The sequence below is a fragment of the Gopherus evgoodei genome, chromosome 1 (genome assembly GCF_007399415.2).
Source record: "Gopherus evgoodei ecotype Sinaloan lineage chromosome 1, rGopEvg1_v1.p, whole genome shotgun sequence".
NCBI classification, from domain to species: Eukaryota; Metazoa; Chordata; order Testudines; family Testudinidae; genus Gopherus; species Gopherus evgoodei.
This window is the reverse complement of record NC_044322.1, coordinates 280,356,924-280,372,658: the sequence shown is the minus strand read 5'-3', so window position 1 is coordinate 280,372,658 and position 15,735 is coordinate 280,356,924. Positions and strand designations below refer to the sequence as shown.

General features: G+C 38.8%; 1 protein-coding gene across 1 annotated transcript in view; it reads left to right on the top strand.

Moving 5' to 3' along the window:
* NEDD1 (NEDD1 gamma-tubulin ring complex targeting factor) overlaps positions 1–11,911 on the top strand; it is a 62,342-nt gene extending 50,431 nt beyond the window's left edge. The window contains exons 15-16 of the mRNA XM_030549395.1: positions 7,302–7,368; positions 9,525–11,911. Coding sequence (XP_030405255.1) covers positions 7,302–7,368; positions 9,525–9,629 — 172 coding nt within the window. The 3' untranslated portion in view covers positions 9,630–11,911. The remainder of the gene's footprint in view (positions 1–7,301; positions 7,369–9,524) is intronic.
* Positions 11,912–15,735: the final 3,824 nt, after the last annotated feature.

Genomic DNA, 15,735 nt, shown 5'->3' with positions numbered 1-15,735 from the left:
AATTTTTTTTTTTTTCCCTCCTGGGGCCCAATCCAACTCATACTCAAATCCAATGGAAAGGCTGCTACGGACTTCAGTTGCAGTTAAATCAGGTTTGATATGGTTCAAGTTAGAGTGGGAAAGATTGTTACCATCTTAACATTTTTGAAACAATGCACTCAAATAGAGATCACTAGAGCATTAATTTTAATATGATAGGTCAGGTGTTACAAAAAACTGTTAAATAGGTCTCAGTACCTTATACTTTGCCTTCGCTTCTGCTTTTATCTTTTAGTGGAAATGTATTGAGCCTCTTTCTCTCTTTCTCAAATGTTCAAAGCAATGCTTTGGACTTTTCTCAGGATCTAGATAACTGCAAAGCTATTAAATCAGTTATGCATTGCAGTATTGAGTGCAGCTCTACACAAAATGAAGCCAGTATTGTAAATGAAAAACGTTGGTTGGTATCCATTTGTTGTGCGTGTGGAGCTGTTACTAAAAGTTTCTCTCACTTTTTGAAAACAAAATGTCTCACTAAAAGCTGAAGGAATGACTTTTTAAACATCTTATCTCAAAATATAGGAACATTCACCATAAACCTCCTAACTCATTGTATCGTGGATCCAGTGCATTGCATTTGTTGGAATTCTAGATTTTGAAAATGGAGAGGAAAAGAAACTAGATGACATAATGGATTTCCCTGCTGGTAGAAAATTGTTCCCTACAATTTGTTTTTTAGTGCTGTTTCCAGCCTTGTTTGTATCTGAAGAGGTCGGTCTTCTGTTGGGAAACTGCAGAGTTTTTTTTCTGGTGTGACATTCAGCCTGACCTTTTACTCTTTCTTGCTTTAGGCTTTAACTCAACCAGTTTAGCCCATGTTAAAGGCAGTTTGCCTTGTCGATACTAGATTTAAAACCAGTTAGTTAGAATTTGTTATCTAGCGACACACCTTCAAGTCCTAGCCTAGACAAGGCCAAAATGTGTCTGGCCTAGACAAGTCTAGTCCTAGCCTAGACACGGCCGACTGTGACTGAGGCAGCAATGTTTGCAAAGAGCCTGTTACAGCTCTGAGGTGCAAACTGCCCGATTCATTTTAGTGGTTGGTAACGCAGATAACAATTGTGATACTTCAAATGTGAGCATTGTTAGGTATTTCACTGCTCATCAAAGCACGTAAGAAAGGAGAAGAAATGCTAGTCTGCGCTTCAAAGGTTTTGCTGGCACAGCTGTGCCAGTGTAACTATACCAGCAAGGCCTCGTAGATGTAGACTCAACATATGGCAGCAAAAGAAGTTATTTTGTCAGTATACTAAAACCACCTCCTCGAATGACAGAAGCTGTATTGGGTGCCAAAGGACTCTTGGCAGTATAAGCTGTGTAGGGACAGGGTTTTTTGCTGGCATAGCTATGTCAGGAAGGGGTGTGGTTTTTCAAACCCCTAACCCACATACCTATGCTGGCAAAACTTTGTAGTGTAGACTTGCCCCAGTAACTTTATGAAGTTGTGCAGTTGTTGTGTAGGGTTTTAACAACACCTGGCTGGGTTAAAAGGGAGAGAAAGTGGTTTTAGATGCCTAAAGGGTCTCAAATTAGCTGTGACAGATAGTTTAGCTAAGGATTTATTCCAAATATCTATTCCTGAGTAATTATTATAGATTGGTCCCTCAATATTCCAGGTCTGGTTCAACTGTACCTACAGCGTTCGATCACTCATTGCCTGGAGTTCTCAGGGTTCTGGAGGGATGAATTTAGGGCTTGTCTACACCTGAGAATTTACCAAAATAGCTATTTTTTAATAATTATTCAGAAATAGTTATTTTGGTATAAGCCCCCATGGGACTACTCATTCCAGACTGTGAAAGTGCCTTTGTAAATTGGAAGAAGGCACTTTTATTCCAGAATAAGAGTATTCACATGGGGACTTATCCCAAAATAACTCTTCAGTGATTGTTCTGAAATAGCTATTTTGGTAAATTCTCAGGTGTAGACAAGACCTAATTTAATCCCTCCAGATTTCCAATGAGTTTTTTGTTCTTCTGAGTATCAGTGAGTGATCAATGGTAGAGTTGAACCAGACATGTGCAAAGGAGGACTATTGAGGGACCAAACTATGATGTTATGGGTTTTGTTTTTTTTAATTTGCATCTCAAAATTTTTGGATTGTTGTTGTGTGGAGTCTCTGTATCCCCCACTTTTTCTCCCATTTTCTTTTACAAATTAGGTCTAACTTCTTGTGCAGGATCACCTCAGGTCTTCCTTATTCTTTTCAGCCGGCACCAGCATTCTTATGTTTGTGTTGGCTTTGGTTTTCTCTCCTCCAGTCCCACTCCTTGGACTGAGTGCCACTTCTTTCCAGCCACCCATCTCTGAAAACGAGCCCTGTCTGGTGTTGATTTTTATTTTTTTTTAAACAGACCCTTTGTGTTTAAATATTTTTTTCTATAGCACTCCCTAACATCTAAGGGGTGTGTGTGTCTGTGTGTGTAAAATATCTATATCTATCTATATCTATATATCTTCCTACTGTATTTTCCACTGAATGTATCTGATGAAGTGGGTTTTAGCCCACGAAAGCTTATGCCCAAATAAATTTGTTAGTCTCTAAGGTGCTACAAGTACTCCTCGTTCTTTTTGCTGATGCAGACTAACACGGCTACAGCTCTGAAACAGGTTAGTTTGTGTCACTGTAATGTGCTTGGATGCTCTGCAAGAACGAGGCCCACACACACTGTGAGTTATTTGGCTTTAATGAAGGTAAAGTGACACATTTGCAACGGGGACCCTGGGCGTTGCTGTCACTTTGGCGGGGAACCCAGCACTGAAGCTCAGCTCGGCCTGGGTCGGAGTCCAAAGGCGGGACCGGGAGCATACAACTATATATACACAATACAAAAGCAACTCATACATATGCAAAAAGGGACTTCCCACAAGCTATGCCCACCCTTTAGCCTAAGGCCATACAAACTGGTTTCAACCAGTTAAAAGCAAGTTATAACTGGCATGCCGTGTCCTACAATGACCGGCCACTTAGCAAGCAGGGGCTTTCCACAAAGCCGCCGAGAAAGCGGAGATACCCTAGCTAGGCCATGACACAGTCTTCCGCAGTCCCCTACAGTCACTTTCAAAAGTCATTGTATATTATTTCTATAAGCTGTTTATACAAACAGAGATGTGGCACTGGTTTCTATTTTCCATCGAAAAAATTGCAGGCCAATTATGTAGATGGAAATTAATAATTTCACACAATCTTACTCTAACTAGAAATGTTGTAAATTGTTTTGGTTCTTGTGATAGTCTTTTTGTCTTTCTCATATGTATACAACATTGTATAATAGTTCGCTTTTTTGTTGTTCAAAATGTGTTCTGGTGTCTCACAATAGCTTTGCTATGATGTGACAGAACTATTGGTATGCTACTAGCAAAAACTATTTATACTGTGACACTGATTACTTCTTTGTGTCGTAGTATCATTCCACCTACTCCAGAAGAGCCCCCCTCTCTCTCTTTTTTATAAATATTTCAAGAGAAAATACCATAGCTTCTTATGTTTATAACCTCCAGGATTTAATCAAGAAATATAATAAAAATGTATATATTTTTCCCCTCTTGGGAGTCTTCTTCTCTTTCCCTTTCTTGTCTTTCTAAGAACCCCCAGTTCTTAAGAAAAAGATTCAGCTTCCTCTTTTGTGACACTAGGGAAGTCATCCCTAGAATGAAGAAAACCAAAGCACAACCTTTTAGTTCCTTATCAGATAAACCAGTGAGCATGGAAGGAAGTTGATGCCAGGCGGCTAAATGGTAGAAGCTCACTTTGTGTGACAGGAGGAATATGTTTGAGTGAGGAGAGAAAAAGGGGTAGATATTCCTTGATGGAGGGAAGGGATGTGGTGTCCCAAAGTGGGGGAAAGAGAGCGTGTCACTGTTTGGGTGGGGAGTACCTGCTGCTCTTGTTACAGCCACTAAGTTTTAGCAACAGCACAACCTAATGGTATATATTACCTCCTATGTGTCTGATAGATTTTTATTTCTGCATCTTTTAAAAGGCTCTGAAAGTAGGAGTCTGTGGAGGGCACCTAGTTTGTGGAAGCCAAGGGTTTGAATCTCCTACAACTAGCTTTTAATACAATTTTGTTTGAACGTTTAATTGCCAAAGGGGGGAGAAATGAAGAAATGGGGGGAAATCAAAGAGAAATAGCAGATCTATAATTGTCTGTGACACAAGTCTAATATATTTGCATGTATATTGCGACCCAGCTCCCACTGAGTTAATTTTAGATTATTGATATTTGTAGTGGGAGAGAAGCAATCTTAGGCTATGACCCAAAAGTTTTGCCCCTTTCATTGTACATGTATTCATTGGTCTCTTAGAGAGGATACAGAACTCTTTGTTCAGTTCCTGAGATTGGCATGTGTGCAGTTGTGATCCAAATCTTTGGATCTTTAGAGGACTCTCTGCCTCTAGAGAACACCAATTAAAACAAAATTCTCTCTTACCATTCTTCCAGCCTACACCACTGCATCCTCCTAATATATTTATAATTGTAGTTGAATAAAATAGAAAGGGCCATATTCTTTTGCACTTTCAGACTTTGAAATGAAATGTGATTAGTTGTTTGTGCAACAGGAAAAAAAACCGCCCACAGTAGCATCAATTGGAATAGCAGAAGCACATTGTGATGTTACTTTCCAAGCTCAGGTTTGGAAATAATTTTAGGGATAGCACTCCTCAAACAGGTAGAGATTAGTCAGAATCCCTTCGTACCTTCGTTGGTGATGCTCAAGTCTTGTTGAGTTTATAGAGCTTTTTTGTGTGGAAACATTTGTTGCATACTTAAGACTGTGGAATGTTTTGCACGTAATGTCTTTATTTATGAAAAATACATAATATCCTCTCCAAAATTACAGCACTTACTAGGTACATATTTTCTGAGAATTTATAGATAAAAGATCCATTTAAGTTAAAATTAACTCAAACTAATAGATTTAAGACATTTAGCATTTGATGTCAGAGTCTTTTGTCTCTAATGATTTTAATAACTAATGCAGAATCAAGCTTCCTATATAGTTGATTCCTATATGCAGCATTAGAAGACTTTTAAAAAAAAAAAAGAATAATGGCCATTTTTGCTGATTTTCTTTTTTTTATGATTAAGGTTTATTTCAGCAAAGGTTGAGAATTGCTTTGCTACAGAGAATCTCACAAATTACTGCTCTCTTTGGAAATGGCTGCCATCTCCAATTGTTTTCAATGGAACTAAGGCTGCAGGCTGCCCTTAATAACGATGGCCATTAACTCCATTTACTTGCTTTGCACAGTGCAAATCTTTGCTTTCTGACAGCACAGAGGGTTCTGTGTTGCCAGAGAGCAGCTCAGCGTCAGTTCTATTGTGAACAAGAGGAGGTGGCCATTTTTGAAAGAGGACAGTTCTTTGAATGATTTCTTCTAACAAGAGGATTATTCCTCCTCTGCTCCTGTAATGTGCATTCATGAAAATAGTGGCAAAAATTACAATAATCTTAACTGTCTTTCAGAAGCTACCCATTCATTCATGTCCCTTCAACAGAGGGAATACTTGTGTGCATGCAGGGGAATTTTGGGGGATCAGAAGGTGAAATTGAAGGGTGGCAGCATGTGTGCAGGGGACAATGGAGGATGAGGGTTTGGGTAAAATAGGGTGTACATGCTGGCTGTGTGTGCTGCTCTGACAATGCAAAGCATCTGCACAGTATGTTTAATTGGCCAGTGTGTTCTCGTGGTTTTGAATCTGATTCTAAAAGATACTGCATATTTTCAAAGTATTAGCAATATTACATGTAACATCCTCTGAGTTGTTTGTTTTGTGTTTTTTTATCTATGAATTTTTTAATTAAAGAAAAGAGTTTCTCTGGAAGTTTTAAGATGAAGCTCATCAGTTCACTATGATTAGCAGTTCCCTTTAAAGAGCCAACATTTAAGGAGTGCCCATTTGTAAAATACATTTTCTTGCATCAAACCTAAGGTTCATCAGCTGGGGCCTTGATTGGGAGACTCTGCTCTGATCCATACTTTATGGAGTAGGCTAAGAGTTTTTAGGACAAATTCTAAGTCAGAATAAATTGTGAGCCCTTACTCAAAATCCCAGACTCTGGATGCCTCAGAGTTTGGTGCCAAGAGATCCTGACTGTTGAGGTGGGTTGAATGATGTAGAAGGCTGTTGCCTCAGACTCTCTCTTGAGTATTCTTCAAGGACTAGAAATTCAGAGAGGAAAGATGATGGAATTATACCAGTCCTCCCCAGAATCCATTTCACCTCCAAGTAAACTAAAAATAGTAGATTCATTATGGTCCCGGTACTGAGATTCTGAGATTGCCAAGTGCAAAATTCTCATTTGAGGGACTTCTCTGTGCTGGGAGATATTGCCCAATGCCAAAGATTAAGAACTTTTCCAGTTAAAGATCTGTACTGACACTACTCAGAAGGGTTGGGGGGGGGGAGTTGCTTGCCAGTAAAAGGAGACCTTCAGATACATCATCAGTACAGATTCATATTCCCCACTCTCTTGGACTTTACTGTAGATTCTTAGGAAATGAGAACAAAGAGGTCATGCCTTCTTACATCACTTGACCTGAAACGTGTTGTGGCAAAGTCTGCATGGCCCATCCTAATCACTGTTCCAGACCATAATGCATTGTGGAGGTACCTTCCAAAAGTGTGGACCTGTACTGAAAATCTTCTTCTTTAATTCCAATTACAGGCGAATGACTTTCATTTATTGAGTATCATCATTGTGCGTCGTATTATGTGAATGAAGGAGGCTTTTCTCCTCCAACAAGGTTAACATTCAAATTGAACACTAAAAATACAATACAAATCTAAGATAAACCTATGATGGTTGCATCAGATGAAAAAGGCCAATCTTTTTGAATCACTGATTAAAAGTAAAAATGTAATTCTATTGGCATTCCTGGTCCTGTTAGCAAAAAGGAGACAAGCTCTTAATGTTCTGCATTGTTCTGCTCTTAAAATCCTTTTTCAAGGACTATGAACAAGGATTCATATAATCACTGGATGAACTTTCTTGCAGAAACTTGGGAGTAGTAAGAGACATGGGCCATCCTGAATGATTTATTACTATTCTGCTTATCTTTCTGCACCAGTTAGGAGTGGGGATAGTCATTGTCCTTACTCCTGTGTCCAGGATATCCCATAGTGTTATAAGAAAGTTGGTTTTGTGTGGGTTTTTTTGTGTGTGTGTTTGTTGGGGAGTAGAGGAAAACTAATGTCTTTATGGAATTGACAAGAAAGGTATCATTTGGGACTTCTTATACTTTATTTCCCCAGAGAAGCATGCCATCGAGACATTGTGAATTTGCAAGTGGAGATGATTAAACAATTTCATATGCAGTTGGTATGTACAAAGAACAGTATGAAAATGTGTATAAGTAATGCTGAAGTGTGCCTGCTGCTTTACAGATAAAACTGAAAGCTAGATGCATGCCTTACAACCTAAATAGAAAACCTACAGAGAAGGAATAGGAAACACCTACATATTAAAATATGTACTAATCTGTTTCAAGCTGAACAAATGAACTGTTGAAATCTAGTAGACTACCAAAAGGCAAATTAAATTAACCAATAATTTTTTGATAAATGCAATACCAACAAGAGAAATTGACTAGCTTTGGTTTCTCTTCTTTCTCTTTCCTTCCCTTTTATAGGCTCTGCTGAATGCTCGGAGAAGCAGACCCACTTTTATGTTCTCAGCTAGTGCTAACTATACAGTATAACACAGAACATTGCTCCACACGGTGGTGATCTTCCTACTTAATATCCTAAAACAAAATCAAATTACTTGATTTTTATGTTCTTAAACTATATATTTCTTACCTTGTCCATATTCATATGGAGAGAGAGCACTGGACTGGGACTCATGAGATTACCATTAACTCTGGACTACTATAGTGCAAACATTAAAAAGAATTCACATTAACTATATTTTTATTGAGTTTACATGGGCTCAACTTGAAATGACTCTCAGACCTCTAGTCTGACTGTCTTGGTTTTGCTGTGAGCAGAGGGGGGAAACAAGTGTTTCCATTAATGAGGAAGGAAGGTAAATCTGAGAGGGAATGTGTCTCTGCCTTCACCTCTTCTCCAGTGTTTCTCCTCCAATTTGGAGTTTGAAGGAAACTCATCTGTTTAATGGCTCCCTTTTACAGAGGATGGTCAATCAGACTTTGAGGCCGCCTTTCATGTGGGAGAAGGGAGGATTGAACTTGGAGAAGTCAACGTCTCTCCCCCTTATCTTTTGAAGAGGAAGAAAGAGATTCTTTTTGTCCATGACTCCAAACACCAGACAAAACGTTGCTGGTGTTGGCAAAAACAAACTCCCTAGCCATGGGGGAGAGACTCCACTTGTGATCATGTGAGAATGGGTGTCATACAGGAAAACTGTGTGTAGGTGGGAACATCTTTATACTGGAGCAGGGTGGGAAGACAGAGCAACTTGGAGTGTGGAGCACATGATGATGATTTTATTTTAGATGCTCAACGGAGTATTTGTTTGAGGTGTCAGCATAGCCCTGATGATCTTACTCTGTTAGGCTAGATCCAGCTAACGGATTCATGTGAGCAAATATCTGGGCACGTGTGAAGCCCCAGTGACTGCCATGAATCTCGGCACAGGCACAGTAAATTGCAAGATTGGGGCCTTAACGCAGATATGGCTCCAATAAATGAAAGTAAAAAAAACCAGACTAGAGGGAGAAGGAGAGAGAAAGGACAAGGGTAAAACTAAAAAAATATTGTTAGTTACCTTGGAAACAGAATTTACTTTTAACAACCATTACAGTAGGACACTGTATCTGCGTTAGTTGTTGCTGTGATAATTATAGCATCCGAGTGCTGATGAAGATCCTGGAACTTGTAGAACATACTCATTAAAACAAAACTATGATGCAAAATATAATTTGAAATCATCCAACATTACAAATCTTGGGTTTTATAACAAAAATGAGAAGAAAATTCACTTAGCATCTTTGGGTTTTTTGCTTGTGGTTTGGTAGTTTTAAGCAGAAGAATCAGCTAGCAATTGAATGGGTTGTTTACTTGCTGAAATGGAGTAAGGAAATACCTTACGAAATTGTAAGTCTTTAATCTGTTGTTCTTTTTCAAGTGAAGCTAATCTATAAATTTATTTTAAGATTTTTCTGCTATTTGGCCTACATAAAAGAAATTTTTAGTACCCAGCACTGGTCATTCTTCTTTTAGTGGAAATTGAAAAATATATTCCCCTTCTTAAAACTGGGACAAAAGCGTACTTTGATAAAATATTTATTAAAGAATAAGGAATTAATGACAGAAGTGCTGTACAGCAACAAAAAAACCTCATGTTAGTAACTTATCAAAAGTGTTTTTTTTTAATTTCTTTGTGAAAAAGATACAGTATCTTCTCAGGTTGTTGTCATTTATATTAATTTTCATCTGTTCAAACGAGGAAACTGTAGAGAACAAAATTTGAAAAGTAAACTTTAGCTGTTAAGAGGGTTTTTCTCTTTTCTCTAGAATGAAATGCATGCCTTGCTTGGAAGATACTCTGTAAATGAAAGCTTAGTAGCTGAAATTGAGAGACTACGAGAGGAAAACAAAAGACTAAGGACCCACTTCTGAAAGGTCCACACCGAGCTTATTTTCTTTACATGAACATAATGAATTTTGTACTTTAACCTTCAAGATGTCATCTACCGAACACTGAAGTCGTGTATGAAGACCAGTATTGTTTTCTTGAACTCGGAAAACCTCTTCTTTTAAATAAATGTTATAAGACACAATACTTAACTGTAAAATTTTTAAGAGAGATAAATCTGCACTAATAACCGCTGTAAAGAATGTGTTCATATCTTTATGGTAAACTTGACTTGAAATACATGTGTTGTCTAACAGGAAAGCTAACAGGATAAGTATTTTATCAGAGCCTTAGCTGTCCATAAAGTGCCTTTTATAAATGAAAAGGAAACAGGACAAATGTATTTTCCATAAGAATTTTTTATATATACCTACTGTCAGAACTATGTAGACTGACGCATTATTTTACACTTTTGTCAGCAGCAGTTTTTTTTAGCTTCAGTATTTCGACTATTTTTGTGGAAAAACTATATTGTTTTCAGTATGACATTTTGGAGTTTTGTTTCTGCATAGCTGGAAAAAACAGGGAATCTACTAGTAATTATTTGATTAACGTGCAGTTATAGATAATTCAAAACTTTTCCTATATGGAGCAAAACTTGGGTTCAGTCTTGGAAATATTAATGAATGTGATATCGTCTTGCTTGTGGGGTTTTTTTAAAATGTTTTTTATGAGAAATGTGTGCTCTTCTGCCACTGATTCTTCCTCTCCCATTGCTCCTCCCCCCTCTGCCCCGCTTATAAATGTTAAATTATAGGATGAGTTTTTGTTAAAATTTAGTTGTGTAAACTAGAATCCTTTCACTTACGTAAGTGTGAATATTTACATAATTTAATGGCATATTGAGTAACTTACCCAGTTTCATTTAATTTAACTTATAGCCTTTGAAATGTTCTGTGTGAACACACTTAACCAGTAGTACTATTTACCACTACTGTAGATTTCTTTTGGCCATGCTGAATACCAAATTAATTCATTTGTCTTAGCTATAAGCTAACATGGCTGCATGTGTCATGCCAGTACTGACAGTTAGTCCAGCAGTATAACACTGCCAGGCCTATTCGTGCAGTCCTTAGTGAGGCAAAATATCTGAAGTGAAATCCTGGCCCTGTTGAAGTCAATGGGAGTTTTGTCACTGACTTCATTGGGGCCAGGGTTTCGCCCCAGTCACACCAGTGAAAGTGTTGCCTCAGCAAGGGCTGATTAGGCTCTGCTACAAGTGCCTTTTTGAAATGATGATCTGAAGATCTTAAGATACCCACAACCATTACATGATGTTCCAATTGAAAAGAAGATTTCAAAAAGGAAAATACTGAGAACGCAAATGTTACATGTTGTAGCTAATGAACTCTATCTCCAGCATGACATTCTTCCAATAAATGAAAAAGCCATAACAAAACATTGTCTGTCACTTACTTAAAATAATACATTGCAAGGTATGAAACATGCAAGAAAACTATTTGAATCTTGTCACCATTTTTAACATGAATTTTTTTTAAAAGAGGGAAGCATAAGGGAGTGGCTCCTGTAATTTTTTTACAAGCTAGCTAATTATTTTTTCTTGTAAAAAACTGAATAATATTGGTGTAACCTTCAACATTATGATCAGGACTTGAATATCAGTTTGTAGTTTATTGCTACCATGTTCAAAAGAGCTTTTAAAAAGTGTTTCTATATTGAGCTGAATTTAAGGAAGCAGAATAAATTAAACTTATTTTTAGTAATTTCATGCAAATGTACAGATAACAGTATTTTGTAAAGCTTTTGTAAGTTTGTAGAATGAATAAGCAATTTCTGACACTCAAATTACAAGCCATAAACTTGTGGAAAAAGATAGTGGTTAAAAGTATGGTAAATCTTTCACAGTTCTACAGCATGCATTGTTAAGCTGATGTAGCACCCAAACATGTCCAGACTCTGTTCCCAAGGCTTTCATACCAGAATGGCCATAAAATAGCAGGGAATTGAAAGAGCATCCTAAGTATTTGTCTGCAGATGTCACCAAGACTTCTACTTTTTGATTCAGAGCCTTAGGTAAACTTCTGAGCTTCTGAACAAAGGACATCACAACAACAGTGATCGAAGGAAGAAAAGGTTTTGACCTTTGTCCTGGAGCTTGTTTCCTTATCTCAGGATTAATGTGGCACTGGTGACTGGTAGAGACACTCCAGCAATCCTTATAGCCCCTGGGGGGCAAATAGCATGTTTTACTTGTACTCAGATCTGAACTATATTTTAAAATTAAAATTGTTTATTTTAACTCTTAGAACAAAGCACTTGTGGAAACCCTTTTTTTTGAATAATGATGCAGAAGTGTGTCTGAGTCAGGAAGAAGACTGCAAACTAGGGATGGACTACGTCTTATGGAAGATTCTCACCTCCAGAGGTCTCATTGAATCCCACCTTGGAATCCCTTGTTGAGTCTAGCTTTGCAGTATCTCCCTCTACCTTTGAATGTGGCAGCCATCTAAAGGAAGTGGTGTTATGGAAATGTTCCATTTGTACCATGTGATTCTGGAGTAATAGATATATCTGACTTAGAAATGGGTACGATTGTGACAGGATCGATGGCCGTTACTGAAGAGCACTTTCAAATAAATGTTTCTGGGAAAGGCAGAGTGCATGTTCTCTACCCCCCTTCTCAGATACTGGCGAGTCTGGGATCCTGGACTCTCCTCCCTCCTATGAAGTCATTTCCTGGACTCGTATATGCTTCCTCTTCCCTCCTTCTTCGAAAAATAAACAGTTTAATTTTTTCCCCCTTGGTTTATAGCAAGATAGATTTTAGGATGAGTATTTCATATCTGGGAACCTGAATTCTGGAATTTAATCAGGCGTGTCTATAATATATATGCATTTTTAAAATGGGCTTGATGTCAGGCTGATTTTTTGTTTTGTTTTTGGCAGTGCTAAGAAATGTGATAGTCTTTTTAAAAGATTTTACTTGAAGGCAGGATCATTGATTAAATATATTTGACTCCTGTTAAGATGCAGACCAGTACTATTTTTCCAAGAGGCTGTCCACTATATTTTAAGGTTAATATTTCTCAGAATATTTGAACTGTAGCATGTGCTTCATGATCATTTGTTCGATGTTTGGGGAAAAGAGGGTGAACATTCAGTTTGGGGCCAAACGTATGTTTATACTACATTATTCTAAAATATTTTTGTTTCAATAATAGCATGAAGTAGAATTTCATCTCAGGAATAAAAATTATTAGATGATGACGATGATATTTTGTAATTAAGAATAATCAGTACTAAGCAGTTGTCGGTGGTAGACCTAAATTTACACTAGGGAAAAGGAAACCCGTTGAGATGTTAAAACAATTGTAAATGTAAAATTAGCCTTTTTATATTCTCCATGAAATGTATTCTATATAATGTCAAATATAATAAACTCTCAGAAAAGGTGATATGCCCCTGGCACTGTGGGCAATCTTAAACGTAGGAAGTTATTTCAACAGCAGTGTAAAAATACATATTCAGCCTTATGAACCCATAAAACTATGGTAGTGGTGGATTCATGTAAAAATGCGTGCATCTTTCACTTATAAAGGCAAAATCACTGTGATTTGGTGACCATCACAGCCACTAATGATGAAATAGATAATGGTTCCAAGACTTGGAATTAAGCTATCTGAGGAGGCATGCTAGAAAACGAGAGGACAATTTGAATGCATTTTGTCCCAGTTAACTATATGAAATATGACTACTCTGACCAGAACATAGAGCCACACATTCTATCTTACTAGAAAAAATGTGCATTGGATCAGTAGGACTAGCAAGCTGTACAGCTGCACAGAAGATACCTTTAGCACTATGAAAGACCACCCATCTAATCTTAGATAATGACTGTACCATTCAAATTACAACTGTTTTTATAACTAAAAAAAGTTACAATACTAATAAGCTAAACATTGTGAACAGTCTGAAATCTAAGTTGAAATAATCATTGTTTTAAAAAATATATTTTAGGGCCTCAGACTGACCAGTTCTAGCTGCATTGACTTCACTGGAATAAGTGAAATCAGAACTGGGGCCTGTGACAGGTGACTGTGATCTCAATAAGGATGATTAATCTATGTCCCAAAATATGATTTATGTTCAGTGTGTTAAAACAGCAGTTCTCAAACTGTGGGTCGGGACCCTAAAGTGGGTTGTAGCCCCATTTTAATGAGGTTGCCAGGGTCAGCGTTAGATTCCATGGGACCCAGGGCCGAAGCCGAATCCCAAGTGCTTTAGTCTGGAGCAGCAGAGTTCAAGCTTTTCCCCACACACGCTCCTGCTCACATCGTAATTTTTGTTGTCAGAAGGGGATCGCAGTGCAATGAAGTTTGAAGAGCCCTGGAAGATGAGATCAGACCCTATTCACTCACCGGTGAGATAGTCACAAGCCCAGTGATTTCAAGGCATTAAGCCTGAATGAGTTGTTAAGAGACAATATCAAAGTCTAATGGCTGTCCGAGGGGAGTCTCAAAAGCAATTTAAATAGAGTGAGTCAGACCTGGGAGAAGCTCTTTGAGAGACCCTGAAACTCACCAGGGGGTTTGGAGCTGGCTGAGAGAATGTGGAAGACTGTTCTTCCTGTAACTTAAGAAGAAACCCTATCTAACTGCGATCCAAAGAGGAAGCTCAAGAATTGATGTCCCAGCTTCTTCTAATCCTCTCCCCTAGGAACGAGCATCAATATCAAAAAATCAACTTTGCAACCTACTTGGTTTCTGAAATTCCTAATAGTTTGCATTGGTGCGACTTCCCTACGAGCTTATCTGGCACGGGACAGATTCCAGACCCTACTGGACCAAATAGCCCTGATAACCTCCAATAATTTGGCCTTGGCCAGGAACCTGCCTCTCCATCCTAGGGCAAATGGTGGCTTGCTCATATGTCATGCATGTCACCCGCCTGCACCTTTGCTATCTAAGCTATGGCTGCAAAGAGTCTATTCTCCTATGCACCAAACCATGGACACCATACTCAATGTGTTCCACTGGAGGTCATCTCTTTGGTGGTGGACAGCCTGCTACAAATCTGCTCCGGAATGCCATTCCTCCCATCCTCACTGACCATGACAGTCATAACTCTCAGGCTGGGAAGTTCACGTTGAAGAGCACATGACACAAAGCACCTGGACCACAGGAGAGACCAGGATGCACATAAACACACACAAACTTTGTGTAGTATGCAAAGCATGGATCTTACCAGCTATCTGCTATTGCTATAGTATACTACATAAACAAATAAGGGGGCACGAGGTTCCCAGTGCTGTATATGGAGGCAATTCACCTCTGGGAATGGTGCATTGCACATCATATCCTTTTGGCAGCAACCTATCTTCCTGGCACAAAATGTGATCATAGATTTTCTCAGCAGGTACTTTGCAATTGATCACAGATGGGAGTTGCACAACATGATAATTGCTGACATCTTGTGGTACACCAATCAGATACCTCTTTGCATCACACAGCAACACCAAGTGCACTCAGTATTGCTCCAGGGAAGGATGTGGTGCCCACTCACTGGGCGATGCTCTGGTCATCGATTGGTTAGACTGGGTGAACTACGCCTTCCCCTTCTCCCCCACACTCCTACCTTGTGTCCTCCACAAACTCCAGCAGGAGAGCATGATGGCCATTCTGATCACTCCATATTGGCCATGTGGATTCTGGTTCTCTTCTCCACATGTCAAAACTGCCTCCACTCTCACTCCAGACATTTCCGGAACTGCTGACACAACACAATGGCATCCAGATCCATGGACAGCATGTTTTCTGGCTAGACACCTCTATTAACATGAGAATGTTCATTGGCAGGTCCTCTATAGTAGCCAAAAGGACTCCAGAAGGCGATTCTGTTAGGCCAAACGGGCATGCTTCACCTCCTGGGCCCAAAAGCAAGGCCTTGCCCCCAAATTGCAGGCATTTCCATGTCCTTAGACTACTTCCTCCACCTGAAAACCTCAGGACTTGCTCTCAGCTCAGTCAGAGTGCATGCAGCCACCATTAGTGCTTTCTATCCTCTGATGAAAGGACATTTGATTTTTACCCAACCCTTGACCACCTGACTCTGGGAGACTCTCTTACATAA